This window comes from Oncorhynchus mykiss, chromosome 18 (genome assembly GCF_057628025.1).
Source record: "Oncorhynchus mykiss isolate SJ-2025 chromosome 18, ASM5762802v1, whole genome shotgun sequence".
Taxonomy (NCBI): Eukaryota; Metazoa; Chordata; class Actinopteri; order Salmoniformes; family Salmonidae; genus Oncorhynchus; species Oncorhynchus mykiss.
Window position 1 is genome coordinate 13,296,190 of NC_143039.1, and position 17,441 is coordinate 13,313,630.

The 17,441-nt window shown below is 41.5% G+C and overlaps 1 protein-coding gene across 3 annotated transcripts in view; it reads right to left on the reverse strand.

Moving 5' to 3' along the window:
• The window catches only part of LOC110515909 (uncharacterized), a 113,752-nt gene extending 96,626 nt beyond the window's left edge, over positions 1-17,126 (reverse strand). Inside the window, exons 1-4 of one of the 3 annotated variants that reach the window (XM_036951266.2) lie at positions 16,925-17,126; positions 15,739-15,956; positions 9,689-9,937; positions 6,099-7,728 (exon numbers count right to left, since the gene is read on the reverse strand). In XM_036951266.2, the coding sequence (XP_036807161.2) occupies positions 6,797-7,728; positions 9,689-9,937; positions 15,739-15,956; positions 16,925-17,037 (1,512 nt within the window). In that variant the 5' untranslated portion in view covers positions 17,038-17,126 and the 3' untranslated portion in view covers positions 6,099-6,796. Of the gene's footprint in view, positions 1-6,098; positions 7,729-9,688; positions 9,938-15,738; positions 15,957-16,924 lie in introns of those variants that run through there. The other 2 variants (XM_090207091.1, XM_090207090.1) reach the window with 2 other exon arrangements.
• Positions 17,127-17,441: the final 315 nt, after the last annotated feature.

Here is a 17,441-nt window from a genome sequence, read left to right on the forward strand (position 1 = left end):
AAAAGCTGTTTTATTATGTTCAACATAGGAGGGCCAAACACAGGAAGCAGCTCTTTCAGTAGTTTAGTTGGAATAGGGTCCAGTATGTATCTTGAAGGGTTAGAGGCCATGATTATTTTCATCATTGTGTAAAGAGATATAGTACTAAAACACGTGAGTGTCTCTCTTGATCCTAGGTCCTGGCAGAGTTGTGCAGACTCAGGACAACTGAGCTTTGGAGGAATACGTAGATTTAAAGAGGAGTCCGTAATTTGCTTTCTAATGATCATGATATTTTCCTCAAAGAAGTTCATGAATGTATTACTGCTGAAGTGAAAGCCATCCTCTCTTGGGGAATGCTGCTTTTTAGTTAGCTTTGCGACATTATCAAAAATACATTTCGGATTGTTCTTATTTTCCTCAATTAAGTTGGAAAAATAAGATGATCGAGCAGCAGTGAGGGCTCTTCGATACTGCACGGTACTGCCTTTCCAAGCTAGTCAGAAGACTTCCAGTTTGGTGTGGCACCATTTCCGTTCCAATTTTCTGGAAGCTTGCTTCAGAGCTCGGGTATTTTCTGTATACCAGGGAGCTAGTTTCTTATGACAAATGTTTTTAGTTTTTAGGGGTGCAACTGCATCTAGGGTATTGCGCAAGGTTAAATTGAGTTCCTCAGTTAGGTGATTAACTGATTTTTGTCCTCTGACAACCTTGGGTAGGCAGAGGGAGTCTGGAAGGGCATCAATTAATCTTTGGGTTGTCTGAGAATTTATAGCACGACTTTTGATGCTCCTTGGTTGGGGTCTGAGCAGATTATTTGTTGCGATTGCAAACGTAATAAAATGGTGGTCCGATAGTCCAGGATTATGAGGAAAAACATTAAGATCCACAACATTTATTCCATGGGACAAAACTAGGTCCAGAGTATGACTGTGGCAGTGAGTAGGTCCGGAGACATGTTGGACAAAACCCACTGAGTCGATGATGGCTCCGAAAGCCTTTTGGAGTGGGTCTGTGGACTTTTCCATGTGAATATTAAAGTCACCAAAAATTAGAATATTATCTGCTATGACTACAAGGTCTGATAGGAATTCAGGGAGCTCCGTGAGGAACGCTGTATATGGCCCAGGAGGCCTGTAAAAAGTAGCTATAAAAAGTGATTGAGTAGGCTGCATAGATTTCATGAATAGAAGCTCAAAAGACGAAAACGTCGTTTATATTTTTAGTAAATTGAAATTTGCTATCGTAAATGTTAGCAACACCTCCGCCTTTGCGGCATGCGTAGGGGTTATGGTCACTAGTGTAGCCAGGAGGTGAGGCCTCATTTAACACAGTAAATTCATCAGGCTCACGCCATGTTTCAGTCAGGCCAATCACATCAAGATTATGATCAGTGATTAGTTCATTGACTATAACTGCCTTGGAAGTGAGGGATCTAACATTAAGTAGCCCTATTTTGAGATGTGATGTATCACGATCTCTTTCAATAATGGCAGGAATGGAGGAGGTCTTTATTCCAGGGAGATTGCTAAAGCGAACACCGCCATGTTTAGTTTTGCCCAACCTAGGTCGAGGCACAGACACGATCTCAATGGGGATAGCTGAGCTGACTACACTGACTGTGCTAGTGGCAGACTCCACTAAGCTGGCAGGCTGTCTGACATTGTGAAGCTAGGGAGTTGGAGCCCTGTCTATGTTCATAGATAAAATGAGAGCACCCCTCCAGCTAGGATGGAGTCCGCCACTCCTCAAAAGGCCAGGCTTGGTCCTGTTTGTGGGCGAGTCCCAGAAAGAGGGCCAATTATCTATAAATTCTATCTTTTGGGAGGGGCAGAAAACAGTTTCAACCAGCGATTGAGTTGTGAGACAGCTGTAGAGCTCATCACTCCCTCTAACTGGGAGGGGGCCAGAGACAATTACTCGATACCGACATATCTTTCTAGCTGATTTACACCCTGAAGCTATGTTGCGCTTGGTGACCTCTGACTGTTTCATCCTAACATCGTTGGTGCCGACATGGATAACAATATCCCTATACTCTCTACACTCGCCAGTTTTAGCCAGCACCATCTTCAGATTAGCCTTAACGTCGGTAGCCCTGCCCCCCGGTAAACAGTGTATGATCGCTGGATGATTCGTTTTAAGTATAATACTGCGGGTAATGGAGTCGCCAATGACTAGGGTTTTCAATTTGTCAGAGCTAATGGTGGGAGGCTTCGGCGTCTTAGACCCCGTAACGGGAGGAGTAGAGACCAGAGAAGGCTCGATCTCTGACTCCGACTCGCTGCTTAATGGGGAAAACCGGTTGAAAGTGACACCGGTTGAGCATTCCTACAGCATCTCCCTCCAGAAGCCATGAGAAAGTTGTCCGGCTGCGGGGACCGTGCGAGGCGATTTATACTATCTGTACTTACTAGTGGCACAGACGCTGTTTCATCCTTTCCTACACTGACATGAATTGCTTACTCGGGGAGGGAGGAGATGTTTCTAAATATGGATCAAATTGTTAAAATTGGTCAATTAACGTTAGATTTACAGAATGTAAACAGCAAGGCGTTGGTGAGAAACGGAGGAATAAATTTAAACGACTTTTCCCACATAGCATTACAACTACAAAGCTGACGCTGGCTAGCTAGTTTATTTTCATTGAAATAGCATGACTAGTTAGCTATCTAGAAATAGTATTCTGTCTAACCTGTAACTAATGGTTGTTACGTTGTGGAACAGAGCAATAGTTCGTTGTACTTGTCATTTGGTTGAGACTAATATTAGTTTAGAAAATAATTGTTTACTTTGTATTTGTTGTGTAATTGGTTGGCGTTGCTAGTTAGCAAGCGGAGATTTATTTGATCAAGTTGGCTAACTTAGCGAATGTTTTAGGAGAACAGGCTAGCTCCCTGCAGAATCTAAACAATAGAGAATGGGGAATAAGATCTGTCTGTTGCAGTGCCCAGACGAGGTGAGAGCAAACTGCTACAGAGATAAAAAGTAAGATCTCCATCTTTAGTTATATTTCAAGGTTGAACCAATGCAATAGGTATTTTATTGGCTTGCTAAATGAGCTGCTTTTCCTGATAATGTCTATCTGATAAAGCTACACTCTTAAAAAAGGTGCCATCTAGAACATTAAGTTATTCAACTGTCCCCATAGGCTAACTTTTTGAAGAACCCTCTTGGGTTCCAGGTAGAACCCTCTGTGGAAATGGGGTTCTACACGGATCCCAAAAGGGTTCTACCTGGAACCAAATAGTTATACTATGGGGACAGCTGAAGAAGCCTTTTGGAACCCATTTTTCTATGAGTGTATCTAGTTGTTCTAATGCAATGTCCATGTTACAGCCACAACATTATCATTTAGTCAAGCATCTGAAGACTAGCGAGGAGGAGAAAAGCCTGCTTTGGATGAGCAAGGAAGAACAATAACAACTAGCTATATTAGATGAACATGTTCAGGAAAAGCAGGGAGAGAGCAAGCTAGTAGTGGTAACATTATTTGAAACCTCACATGCGCATGTATCTGTGTTATTTAAGCAATAAGGCACCTCAGGGGTTTGTGGTATATCGACAATATACCACGGCTTGGGGCTGTTCTTCTGCATGATGCAACGGAGTGCCTGGATACAGCCCATAGCCGTGGGTATATTGGACATATAGCCATAAGGCTCCTCTGGGTTTTGTGGTATTAAAAACTAAATTACCAACGTAATAAACAGGTAATATTGACTCATACACCATGGCTTGCTATCTGTCTCATGTTGTACCGATCATCAACATGAACAAGACTGAATTCTGTTGAATTGTCAACTGGTCTAAATTCCAGTCCAGAATGACATGTTTATGATGATGTTCACAGGAATCTCCAAATGCTACGTTGAAGGAGCACCACGAATGAAGGAGGGGGAGGAAAACAGACAGCTTCCTTCTACCACCTTCACCAAGTCATACAATGTTTGCTTCATGAACAATTGTTACATCAAATAAATACAGAATTATTTGAGTTTCTGTTTTTTTATGCTGGATGTAATTTAGCAGATCTATAGTATAATGTATTGTTTTGAAATGTTTATTAAATATCTATTCAGTCAACTTATTTTATGTTTGCTAAAAGTAATGTTTTGTACTGTTACATACTGAAAGTCTCATTAGTTTTGAGCTAGACTATGATCGGGGAAATGTCTACTGCCCTTTCTAAAATGTTGATGAATGAAATTAGCACCGTTTCTAATAGTTTGTTGCTACTGTCTGGTGAGGAAGTGGGCAATATGGAATGAATGAGAAATCAGAACTTGGACAACGTCAGGGAGTAAGTATACACCGAACAAAAATATAAATGCAACATGTAAAGTATTGGTCTCATGTTTTATGAGCTGAAATGAAGACCCCAGATATTTTCCATACGCACAAGAAGCTTATTTATCTCAAATGTTGTGCACCCTGGTCCTTCCTCCGCTGCATCGGAAACAGTTTATAAAACATTTGACTTCAGCCTTTGTGGTTTGGAAAGTAGTGACTACTATTGCTTTAATTTATTCATCAAACAAATGGGGTTTTGAAAAAGTAGGTGATTAGCTTAATACTTCAGACAAGGACAAATTATGGCTAGCTTAATTGAAAATAAGACACCTTTGTGCAATACATAAATGCTTAAAAATAAAAAACAAAATTATAAATTGTGACGTTAGCTACCAAATAAGTTTTCGGCAATTATCCAAAAACGACTACAAAAACGTCATTCCTTACCCGACAGGCTGAACAGGTGTAATGAACGCATGTAAAAATGCCCATAAGTGTTCAAATCGCCTGTACAGACACTGGACAGGGTTTTTTTTTAATCATGTGTACAAAAAAAAGAATTTTGACACTTGAAACAAGCAAGTGAAAAATGATAATTTCAAGTGTTAAGACGTGTTCCGGTAAAACGATTTGAAACTCTTGGCCTTCAATATCTGACAGCTCGAGTTCTCACCCCTGTGGTTCGAAAACGTGGCATCATAGTTCTGTCAAGCCGCTTTGCTGACAACGAACCATCTCGCGACCCGGGTATTCAGCCAATCAGCAGCTGCCGCTGCAGTTGAGAGTAACTTTGGGCAAAACAAAAAGATTGAAGTGCCTTTGCACGTGGTATGGTAGCAGGTGCCAGGCACATCCAGCCAACTTGACACAACTAGGAAGCATAGGAGTCAACATGGGCCAGCATCCCTGTGGAACGCTTTCGACACCTTGTAAAGTCCATGTCCCTAGATTTGAGGCTGATCGGAGGGCAAAAAAGGTGTAACTGAATATTAGGAAGGTGTTATTAATATGAAATACCTGTTATGCTGATGACACAACATAAACACTACCATGGATACCTGCTATGCTCATGAGGAAACGTTATAATCATTACCATAGCTGCAGGAAGTAGAGGTGCTGGGCTCCAGTCACAATAAGGACCCAGTGACTGTAGGTTTGGATGACAGGCAGGCTGGGTTTGTCCTCACTGTCAACTCTGGGTAGGATCCTAGTCCGGAATAGAAGTCGGAGCTCAACCTCTTGGTTCTCCCCTGTGCAGGCCACACCCCCTCCTCCCATTGTTACTGTATGTATGAACACAATTTGAACAATGGCTTCCTAAAATGCTGTGGTGCTTACTAACACACTAGGAAAGGTTTTGGTAGACGTGGGCCATCACAGGTGAGTTCTCAGCTCTTCCACTCTGAACAATGAGGCGGGGAGGGGTTCTGGTAGATGTGGACCATCACAGGTGAGTTCACAGCTCTTCCACTCTGAATAATGAGGCAGGGAAAGCGTAACACAAGCTTCCTCTCTGGTTCCATTCCCCAATAGTAAGTGGATCATACTTGAATTGTGGTAGTAATATTGTCCCTGGACTCTGGCACCATAGAAAACACATTACAAAATAAAATAACATTTATTTAAATATGAAGACATGTCCTTTATACTGCAAAACACGATTTGTATGTATTGTAGAACATCCTGGGGACTAATTGGCATGTATAGGTGTAGTGACATGTATTCAGTAGATACATAGACATTTACATTAGTTTGAATAACATCAATTAAACAAAACACATTACATTGTCTGTATAGATAACCCAAAGTTTGACCAGCACAAATTCATGTAGAATATTTATTTTTAATTAGCATATCAAGTTCAATGCAGTTAACCAAATACATTTGATGACAAATAATAAATCTAGTAAGACAATTGAATAAACATGTAGTCGTTTCAAAGTATGTGTATCATTAAAACAAAAGTTACTTCGTAGTAAAAAAAAAGAATCCACCCAAACTAATGGTGAAGACTGATCACACCATCTCTGACCCATGTTGTGTCTACCAGCTCATTTCCACAGAGAACTGATCATCACACCATCTCTGACCCATGTTGTGTCTACCAGCTCATTTCCACAGAAAACTGATCATCACACCATCTCTGACCCATGTTGTGTCTACCAGCTCATTTCCACAGAGAACTGCAGAGGGAAGCAGCACCACCCAGTCAACCATTAGACTCCATGGTTACAATGTGAGAAGCCTCAGAGGGCATTCAACCCTAAGGGGAAATTCAAGGTACTCTCAATATCTTTAGAGTAAAAGCTAAATTAAATAAATAAATACAACTGACATGGTGCTCACTGATCAGCAAAATAACAAGAAGCTAACATTCTATAACACGCCATTTCCTCTGCACAGTTCTCTCTCAGTGAGAAACAATAGGATCCCAATAGTGTTTTATTCTTTCTTAAATGTTATCAAATTCACTGTTACCACTTCATTTATGAGATGAGAATGAAGTGATGTAATGACTTTACTCTTAGCTGGTCTGAGAGAACTGATGAGGCTTCTCTCCTGTATGTATACGCTGGTGACATTTTAAGGTATCCAATCGGGTGAAACTCTTCCCACAATCAGAGCAGAAGTAAGGCTTCTCTCCTGTATGTATACGCTGGTGACATTTTAAGGTATCCAATCGGGTGAAACTCTTCCCACAGTCGGAGCAGAAGTAAGACTTTTGGTCTGTATGTATTCGCTGGTGACATTTTAACTTCTCCAATTGGGAGAAACTTTTTCCACAGTCAGAGCAGAAGTAAGGCTTCTCTCCTGTGTGTGTTCTCTGATGAACTGTTAGCTCAGATGATGTTGTGAAGCATTTTCCACAGTCAGAGCAGGAGTATGGTTTCTCTCCTGTATGTACACGTTCATGTACTTTTAAGGTATCCAATCGGGAGAAACTCTTTCCACAGTCAGAGCAGAAGTAAGGCTTCTCTCCTGTGTGTGTTCTCTGATGAACTGTTAGCTCAGTTGATGTTGTGAAGCCTTTTCCACAATCAGAGCAGGAGTATGGCTTCTCTCCTGTGTGTATCCGTTGGTGTTTTTTGAAGTTGCTCTGTTGAGAGAAACTCCTCCCACAGGCCGAGCAAGAGTAAGGCTTCTCTCCTGTATGTATACGTTGGTGTTTTTTTAAATTGCTCTGTTGAGAGAAACTCTCCCCACAGTCAGAGCAGTTGTAAGGCTTCTCTCCTGTGTGTACTCTCCGATGAACTGTCAGAGCCCTTGATGTTGTGAAACTCTTCCCACAGTCAATGCAGGAATACAGATTTTCTTCTGTGTGCATTTTTAGGTGTATTTTTAGCTTTGATAGAATTGGGAAAATCTCCTCACAATGTGGGCAGTGGTGAGACCTCTTAGCTCTGGGATCTTCCTGCTGTTGCTCTCTGGATGTAGAGAATGTCTCAACATGGTATCCTGTGTGAACAACAGAAGAATCAGTGGGTGTGATATACACTGACCGCCAAAACATTAGGAACACCTGCTCTTTCCATGACAGACTGACCATGTTAAAGCTATGATTCCTTATTGAGGTCACTTGTTTAATCCACTTCAATCAGTGTAGACGAAGAAACAAATTAAAATGATTTTTAAGGCTTGATACAATTGTGACATGGATTGTGTATGTCTGCCATTCAGAGGGTGAATGGGCAAGACAAAATATTGAAGTGCCTTTTAACGGGGTATGGTAGTAGGTGCCAGGCGCACCAGTTTGTGTTAATAAATGCAATGCTTCTGGGTTTTTCCATGTGCAAACATTTCCTGTGTGTGTGAAGAATGGGTCCACCACCCAAAAGACATTTAGCCAACTTGACACAACTGGGAAGCATTGGAGTCGACATGCGCCATCATCCCTGTGGAAAGCTTTCCACACCTTGTAGATTCCATGCAACTCAACATGTGGAAGGTGTTCTTAATGTTTTGTACACTCATTGTACATGTCAATCAAATACATTTTATGCACTTTTTACATCAGCAGTTGGCACAAAGTACTTATACAGAAATCCAGCTTAAAAACACCAATAAGAAAGCGGCTAAGAAAAACTCCCCAGAACACAGGAACACTAGGAAGAAACCTAGAGAGGAACCAGTCTGAGGGGTGGCCAGTCCTCTTCTGGCTGTATTGGGCGACATACAGCGAGGGAATAAAGTATTTTATCCCCCTGCTGATTTTATACGTTTGCCCACTGACAAAGAAATGATCAGTCTGTCATTTTAATGTTTATTTGAACAGTGAGAGACATGTTTGCAAATGTATTAAAAATAAAAAACAGAAATTCCTTATTTACATAAGTATTCAGACACTTTGCTATGAGACTCAAAATTGAGCTCTGGTGCATCCTGTTCCCATTTATCATCCTTGAGATGTTTCTACAACTTGTTTGGAATCCACCTGTGATAAATTCAATTGATTGGACATGATTTGGAAAGGAACACACCTGTGTATATAAGGTCCCACAGTTGACAGTGCATGTCAGAGCAAAAACCAAGCCATGAGGTTGAAGGAATTGTCCGTAGAGCTCTGAGACAGGATTGTTTCGAGGCACCCATCTGGGGAAGGGTACCAACAACATTTCTGCAGCATTGAAGGTCTCCAAGAACACAGTGGTTTCCATCATTCTTAAATGGAAGAAGTTTGGAACCACCAAGACTATTCCTAGAGCTGGCCGCCCGGCCAAACTGAGCAATCAGGGGAGAAGGACCTTGGTCAGGGAGGTGACCAAGAACCCGATGGTCACTCTGACAAAGCTCCAGAGTTCCTCTGTGGAGATGGGAGAACATTCCAGAAGTACAACCATCTCTGCAGCACTCCACCAATCAGGCCTTCATGGTAGAGTGGCTAGACGAAGCCACTCCTCAGTAAAAAAGGCACATGACAACCCGCTTGGAGTTTTCCAAAAGGCAACTAAAGACTTTCAGACCAGGAGAAACAACATTCTCTGGTCTGATGAAACCAAAATGTTGGCCTGAATGCCAAGCGTCACATTTGGAGGAAACCTGGAACCATCCCTACAGTGAAGCATGGTGGTGGCAGCATCATGCTGTGGGGAGGTTTTTCAGCAGCAGGGACTGGGAGACTAGTCAGGATGGAGGAAAAGATGAACAGAACAAAGTACAGAGAGATCCTTGATGAAAACCTGTTCCAGAATACTCAGTACCACAGACTGGGGAGAAAGTTGACCTTGTCTACTTCACTTTAGTCTACTCTCTGATCACTCCAGACAGCCCAGTGAATCAAACATGCTGACAATACTGGTGTCAAACCATGCAAGTCTCAGTAGCATGAAATAACATTTACCTTCTCTACTGCAACTTTTCATACACAGCGGGAAGTTGGAATGAACAACAAACTTAGTTAGATAGAACCTGCTCTTACCATGAGAAACAGATTTCCCAATCTTCTCCTCCTCTTCTTCATCTTTAATGTTGACATTCAGCTCCAGTGTTTGACTGCAGTCCTCCAGCTTCACTGATGTCATCTCTGGATCCTGCAGTGCAAAATGGGCTCCACTGTCACAATCAGGACCCAGTGACTGTAGGTTTGGAGTCAGTGTGGAAGGAGAGAGGCAGGCTGGGTTTGTCCTCACTGTGGATGTTACCGGAATCAGACTTAATCCGCGTTGGCCTGTAGTAATAAAGAGAAACGGACACAAAAGTTATTGTCTTGACAGTTCTGGCACTTACTTTATTCTCTTAAAAATATTTTGTTTTTTCCTTGTTCAATTATCGAATTTCAATGAATCAGGTTGCTATGCATAGACTACAAAACATTAATTCACATTAGACGAGTGCACACTTTAAATTACACAACGTAAGTGCACTTAACCTATAGTAGATTTCCTACATTTACATCAATGCATAAATGACTCAAGCCATTAAGGTTGCAGTGTTTGAGGAAGCACGATGAATAATTTTCTTGAATAACGTCGTCTTCACTGTATTATTTCACCTACAAAAAAACGATTGTTTCTATCTATAATGTGAAATACAATGTGTCCGAATATTATTACACATGTAATTTTTTTTAAACAAAAATAAAAGATAAACATTGCATTTAGCCTCACAACTGTAGGGCAACCGTGGAATTGTCGCTCTCTGGTGCATCTGCACTGCCCGCACGCAGACAGAGCTGTCCCAGCCATTTTAAAAACTCGCGAATTTTACACAAAACCAATAACATGTAAAAGGAGCTCAGAAATCGAAAATAAATAATTTATTGAAAGGTAATTTCATAATTTATGTTCATTGACTGACGTATAAAATTGTATTAGCCACGTTTTCCACTCACTCGGTTTGAAGCAAAATAACACACAACCTTTACCAAACGTGATAATTTGTTACCTAGCACGTTATGACATGTTATTTTGATATTAGACAGTTTAAACGTGCAATTACATACCTGTAGTAATACATTTAAAAAAACGGACACAAAAGGTATCTTGACAACACAGTTCTAGTTTCGGCCTTCCCGGAACTTCTTGTTCCAACACTACAACCAAAGATGTTTTAAGTTCAGTTGTAACGTCACAAGCACAGTGAAATGCCTTTCTTGCAAACTCCAAACCAAATAATGCAATTATCAATAACCATATTACTAGAAAAAAAATACACAAGAAATAAGAATAGGAAATACACAAGTAAGTATACTATATATACAGCAAATAGTTAAAAAGTCAGTTCCAATACCATATTTAGATGTGCAGGGATACTGGAGTGATGGAGGTAGATATGTAAGGGGACTAGGCAACAGGATAAGATAAACAGAGTAGTAGCAGCTTGTATGTGAGTGGGTGTGTAGTCAGTATAAATGTATGTGCGTACTGTGTGTGAAAGGAGAATGTGAAAATCTGAAAATTGCACCATCTATTCCTGCACCTACACACTATCCCCCAGAACCCACCACTTTAGCCCTAAATGATCCTACAACAGGCCATCCGCCGTGGAGGATGGAACCCCTTCCCTCAAAACTGACTGTAGATCTTCTGTACTAAAATCTCACACCCAAATATTTCTCTGCTGCTGCAACTACCACATGTACCTTCTGTGATTTCCACTCCACCAGTGCAGTGCAGTTCATCACCATGGTTATAAACGCAACATATCCAACCTTACTAAAACTCATCCTCTCTGGATCTTTCTTTTTTCAGACCAACTCACTGGGAGGCTCCCTTGCCCTTGGGCTACCCTCTACTCTCTTTATTGTCTCAGCATAGGAAACGTTCTGCCCCACTCAAACTGACAATTTCAACCGGTCTCTCTCACAAGCCAGTTCAGATCCTCAGCTGCATTGGCAACCCCACAGTTGACACACAGTGCTTTCTGTATCCCAACCGTACACTCCCTCTACTAGGCCCTCCTGCACTTTCCTCACATAGTGGGATCTCTCTTCTACACACTGCTGCAACATGATAGGATTATTGGCACCTAAAGCACCGTAATGAACTCAGAACACAGGCCCTCACAGAACACCAAATATAACCTAACCTTTTCAGGTAGCAACTCGGTCAAAGCTCAAGACAGACTTTTCTCAGTCAAGCCATTGCCACCGGGTCTATGTCTCACCAAACGGCTGGCAACAAACACTAGGAATATTCCTTTTCATTTGATACCCCTCTACCCCACTGATCCCCCCTTTGAGCGGGGCCCTACTCCGGAGAGCAAAGCACCCCACAGGTTGAGACCCGAGCCGCGTGACTTGAAGCATCCGCTTCCTCTGGGCGGTGGATAAGCAAAAAAAAAATCAAAACAATTCCACTTCTCGAAACTTTGTAACACAGATATAACCATTCCCAGTTTGTTCTTTCCCCAACTTGACAAAACGTATGGGTGGGCTAAAAATCAAGAATCAACGCTTTCCAAAAGTCTGACTCCTACCTGTCTGATAGGATTCTCAGGGCAAACGTTGGAAGTCTCACCTACACCCTGTGGCGTAAAGTACTCTTCTTTTTTACCACTTTTACTTCACTACAGTAAAGAAAATGTCCTGGAACAATAGAGATGGTATTCAGCCCAGAGTCCAGGGACCAGAGTAATGAGGGACCAGAGTAATGAGCGACAGGAGTAATGAGCGACCGGAGTAATGAGCGACCGGAGTAATGAGCGACCGGAGTAATGAGCGACCGGAGTAATGAGCGACCAGAGTAATGAGCGACCAGAGTAATGAGCGACCAGAGTAATGAGCGACCAGAGTAATGAGCGACCGGAGTAATGAGGGACCAGAGTAATGAGGGACCAGAGTAATGAGCGACCAGAGTAATGAGCGACCGGAGTAATGAGCGACCGGAGTAATGAGCGACCAGAGTAATGAGCGACCAGAGTAATGAGCGACCAGAGTAATGAGCGACCGGAGTAATGAGCGACCAGAGTAATGAGCGACCGGAGTAATGAGCGACCAGAGTAATGAGGGACCAGAGTAATGAGGGACCAGAGTAATGAGGGACCAGAGTAATGAGCGACCAGAGTAATGAGCGACCAGAGTACTGGGTCACTGGGTCCTGATTGTGACAGTGGAGCCCACTATGATAAATGTTGACACACCAAATGATGACCACCAATCAGAGACCACTATGATGACACACCAAATGATGACCACCAATCAGAGACCACTACGATGACACACCAAATGATGACCACCAATCAGAGACCACTATGATGACACACCAAATGATGACCAGAGACCACTATGATGACACACCAATCAGAGACCACTATGACACACCAAATGATGACCACCAATCAGAGACCACTATGACACACCAGATGATGACCACCAATCAGAGACCACTATGATGACACACTAAATTATCCAACTTGAATAAACGCTTGGCGGTAAGGATACCGTGGTCTACAATGATACGGATATCACTTATTATTGTTATCTATATAACACATTGATGTGAATCACACTGCTGCTCTCTCATTCAGCTATTAGCGCCTTACAGACTGTGGTTGTTGTGGATGGCTGTTCACAAATCTAAATGTGTATTTGAATCCAATAATGGTTTAATTCAAGAAGTTTATGCTGCCTGTCAATCATTGATTTTGAAACCAGTGGACAGCCATGAAAAATTCACTCTTGCAACAGCAGCGTAGTGTGGATCCAAGCCTATGGAATAACAGCAGCTTAGTGTGGATCCAAGCCTATGGAATAACAACAGCATAGTGTGGATCCAAGCCTATGGAATAACAGCAGCATAGTGTGGATCCCAGCCTATGGAATAACAGCAGCGTAGTGTGGATCCAAGCCTATGGAATAACAACAGCATAGTGTGGATCCAAGCCTATGGAATAACAACAGCATAGTGTGGATCCAAGCCTATGGAATAACAACAGCATAGTGTGGATCCCAGCCTATGGAATAACAGCAGCATAGTGTGGATCCCAGCCTATGGAATAACAGCAGCGTAGTGTGGATCCAAGCCTATGGAATAACAACAGCATAGTGTGGATCCAAGCCTATGGAATAACAACAGCATAGTGTGGATCCAAGCCTATGGAATAACAACAGCATAGTGTGGATCCCAGCCTATAGAATAAAAGTGGGGTTTTTAATGCCCAATCTAATTCATGTTGATAAAAATAAAACATCCATTGGCCTAATGGACACATGCTCAAACTTGCACACTTTTAATAGACTTAGAGGGGCAATCTGTTTAGGGACTTATACATTCTATATACACAGTACCAGTCAAAGTTTGGACACGTCTACTGATTCAAGGGTTTCTTTATTTTTACTATTTTCTACATTTTAGTATAATGAAGACATCAAAACCATGAAATAACATAAGGAATCATGTAGTAACCCAAAAAAAAAAAGTATTTTTTATATTTCAAAGTAGCCACCCTTTGCCTTGACAGCTTTGCACACTTGTCAAAGCATGCCATTCCACGAGCGCAGCATTTATTTTTCAACTAAATCAGTCCTCTGAGACAATAAATAGTAGGGCTGGCTAATAAGTCCTTCGTTTTGGTGTCGTGCTCAGGTAAAACTATTTGGCTCATCTATACTTCCAAGTCCTATTGTTGAAGATCAAGGGGTATAACATTTATTGGACTGACTGGAATTCTGATAGACTTTGGTTTTTAATGTAAAGATATAATTTAATCATATTATTAGATGTAGTAGAAAGCAACGGGTTAGAAGAAGCCTACATAACCAGCCCATAAAGTAAAATTTAACATCCATATATTGCCAGCTATGTAAACTTTAACATTGCAGGATAAATCAATAGATATCATTCAATTGGCAACATTCATTTGTATTATTCTAATGCCTCTTAATTAACGGGGAACGTAATCTAAAAGTAACGTAATGTAATCAGATTACGTTACTGAGTTGAGGTAATCCAAAAATTACGTTACTGACTATAATTTTGGACAGGTACCTTGTAACAGATTCCATTTAGAAAGTAACCCACCCAACCCTGCGTACACTGAGCTACCATACCGCCAGAGTTTGGACTTCTGTTTTTAAGCCAGAGGATGAGTCTGGGTTGTATTTCATTGTTAGTTTTACACAAATAATTGTACAGTTTTAGCTATAAAATTGAACTCTTTATTTAAAAAAATAAAAATAAAAAAAGATTGATGGTTATCATGTGCTCCTGAGTGGCTCAGCGGTCTAAGACACTGCATCGCAGTACTCGAGGAGTCACTACAGACACCCTGGTTTGAATCCAGGCTGTATCACAAGCTGTGATTGGGAGTCCCATTGGGCTGCACACAATTAGCCCAGCTTCGTCCAGGTGTAGGCGGTCATTGTAAATAAGAATGTGTTCTTAACTGACGTGCCTAGTTAAAAAGGTTGTCACCCTGAAAATAGCTACTAGGTATCTACTTCATACTAGGTTACCATGGCTACTAGGCAGCTACTTCATACTAGGTTGCCATGGCTACTAGGCAGCTACTTCATACTAGGTTGCCAGAGTAGTGCTTGTCAAGCAGGAGCGAAGGTCACTGTGTCCCTTTGTTGTTGTCGTTCATGTTTACCCCATTGAGTAGTAGACTATGTATACTTAACATAAATAAATGCAGTATGCAACTATTTCATACGATTTTACAAATCGGTAAATTGAAAGAAATGAATTAGGCCCTAATCTATGGATTTCACGACTGGGAATGCAGATATGCATCTCTTGGTCCCAGATGCCCATTTTTTTTAAAGGTCTCACAGTAGGCTTCAGGATCTCGTCACGGTATTTTTGTGCATTCAAACTTCCATCGATAAAATGCAATCATGTTCGTTGACCGTAGTTTATGCCTGCCCATAACAACACCACCACGGGGCACTCTGTTCACAACGTTATTAACATCAGCAAACCGCTCTCCCACACGACGCCATTCCCGATAGAAGCAGAATTCAACCTAGCATTAGACTGGGTCATAAATTATGGAGGTCTAATTTACGAAGATAGTGCCTGCTTTTACCATGATTGACACATTTCCCAATCTTCTCCTCCTCTTCTTCATCTTTAATGTTGACATTCAGTTTCAGTGTTTGACTGCAGTCTTCCAGCTTCACTGATGTCATCTCTGGATCCTGCAGAGCAAACTGGGCTCCACTGTCACAATCAGGACCCAGTGACTGAAGGTTTGAACTCGATGTGAAAGGAGAAAGGCAGACTAGGTTTGTCCTCACTGTTAATCTGTTAACTCCGAATTGGATCCCAGTCCTAAATAGACGTCTGAGATCAACTTCCTGGTTCTCCTGTGCATGCCACACCCCCCTCCCATTGTACTGTATGCATGAACACACTTTGAACAATGGCTTCCTAAAATGCTGTAGTGATAACACGATAGGAAAGGTTGTGGTAGACGTGGCACATTACAGGTGAGTTCTTCGATTATGTTTAACGGCTGTTGGCATCCAATAAATGTTGCACTACCGCCACCTACTGGACTGGAGTATAACTCTCTTATACATTGCTTGAAAGTTATTTCATAGTTTTGATGTCTTCACTGTTATTCTACAATGTAGAATTTTTTTTTTTTTTAAATAAAGAAAAACCCTGGAAGGAGTAGGTGTGTCCAAACTTTTGACTGGTACTGTACATTTATGTTAATCCATTTATGTGTTCTTCACTGACGTGCCTAGTTAAAAAGTAGTTTTTTTTTTATTTAAGTGCAGCTGTCACCCTGAAAGTAACCCACCCAACCCTGCATACATTGAGCTACTGTAACAGTATAACTTTAGACCGTCCCCTCGCCCATACCCGGGCGCGAACCAGGAACCCTCTGCACACATCAAAAACAGTCACCCTCGAAGCATCGTTACCCATCGCTCCACAAAAGCCTCGGCCCTTGCAGAGCAAGGGGAACTACTACTTCAAGGTCTCAGAGCAAGTGACGTCACCGATTAAAACGCTATTTAGCGCGAACACCGTTAACTAGCTAGCCATTTCACATCGGTTACACTACCATACCGCAAGAGTTTGAACTTCTGTTTTTAAGCCAGAGGATGAGTCCGGGTTGTATTTCATTGTTAGTTTTACACAAATAATTAATTAGCATTAGCATGAAATAACATCTACCTTCTCATTGAAACAGTTCTACTGCAACTTTTCATACACAGTAGGAAGTTGGAATGAACAACATACATTTAGTAAGATAAAACCTGCTCTTACCATCATAAACAGATTCCCCAATCTTCTCCTCCTCTTCTTCATCTTTAATGTTGACATTCAGCTCCAGTGTTTGACTGCAGTCTTCCAGCTTCACTGATGCCATCTCTGGATCCTGCAGAGCAAACTGGGCTCCACTGTCACAATCAGGACCCAGTGACTGTAGGTGTGGAAGGAGAGAGGCAGGCTGGGTTTGTCCTCACTGTTGATGTTACCTGTAGTAATAAAGAGCAACTACACAAAAACTGTCTTGGCAGTTCTGGCACTTTCTTTATTCTCTAAAATTACATTCTATTTTTTCTTGTTCAATTATCTCATTTCAATAGATCAGGTAGCTAAGCATTGACAACAAAACATGAATTAATTCACATTAGACACAAATTACACACTAAATCACAACGTAAATACACTTAGAGTAGATTTCCTACATTTACATAAACCATTAAAGACCCAAAACCATTTAGGTTGCAGTTGTTGTTTTAATTAAGCAGCACAATGAACTATTTTCTG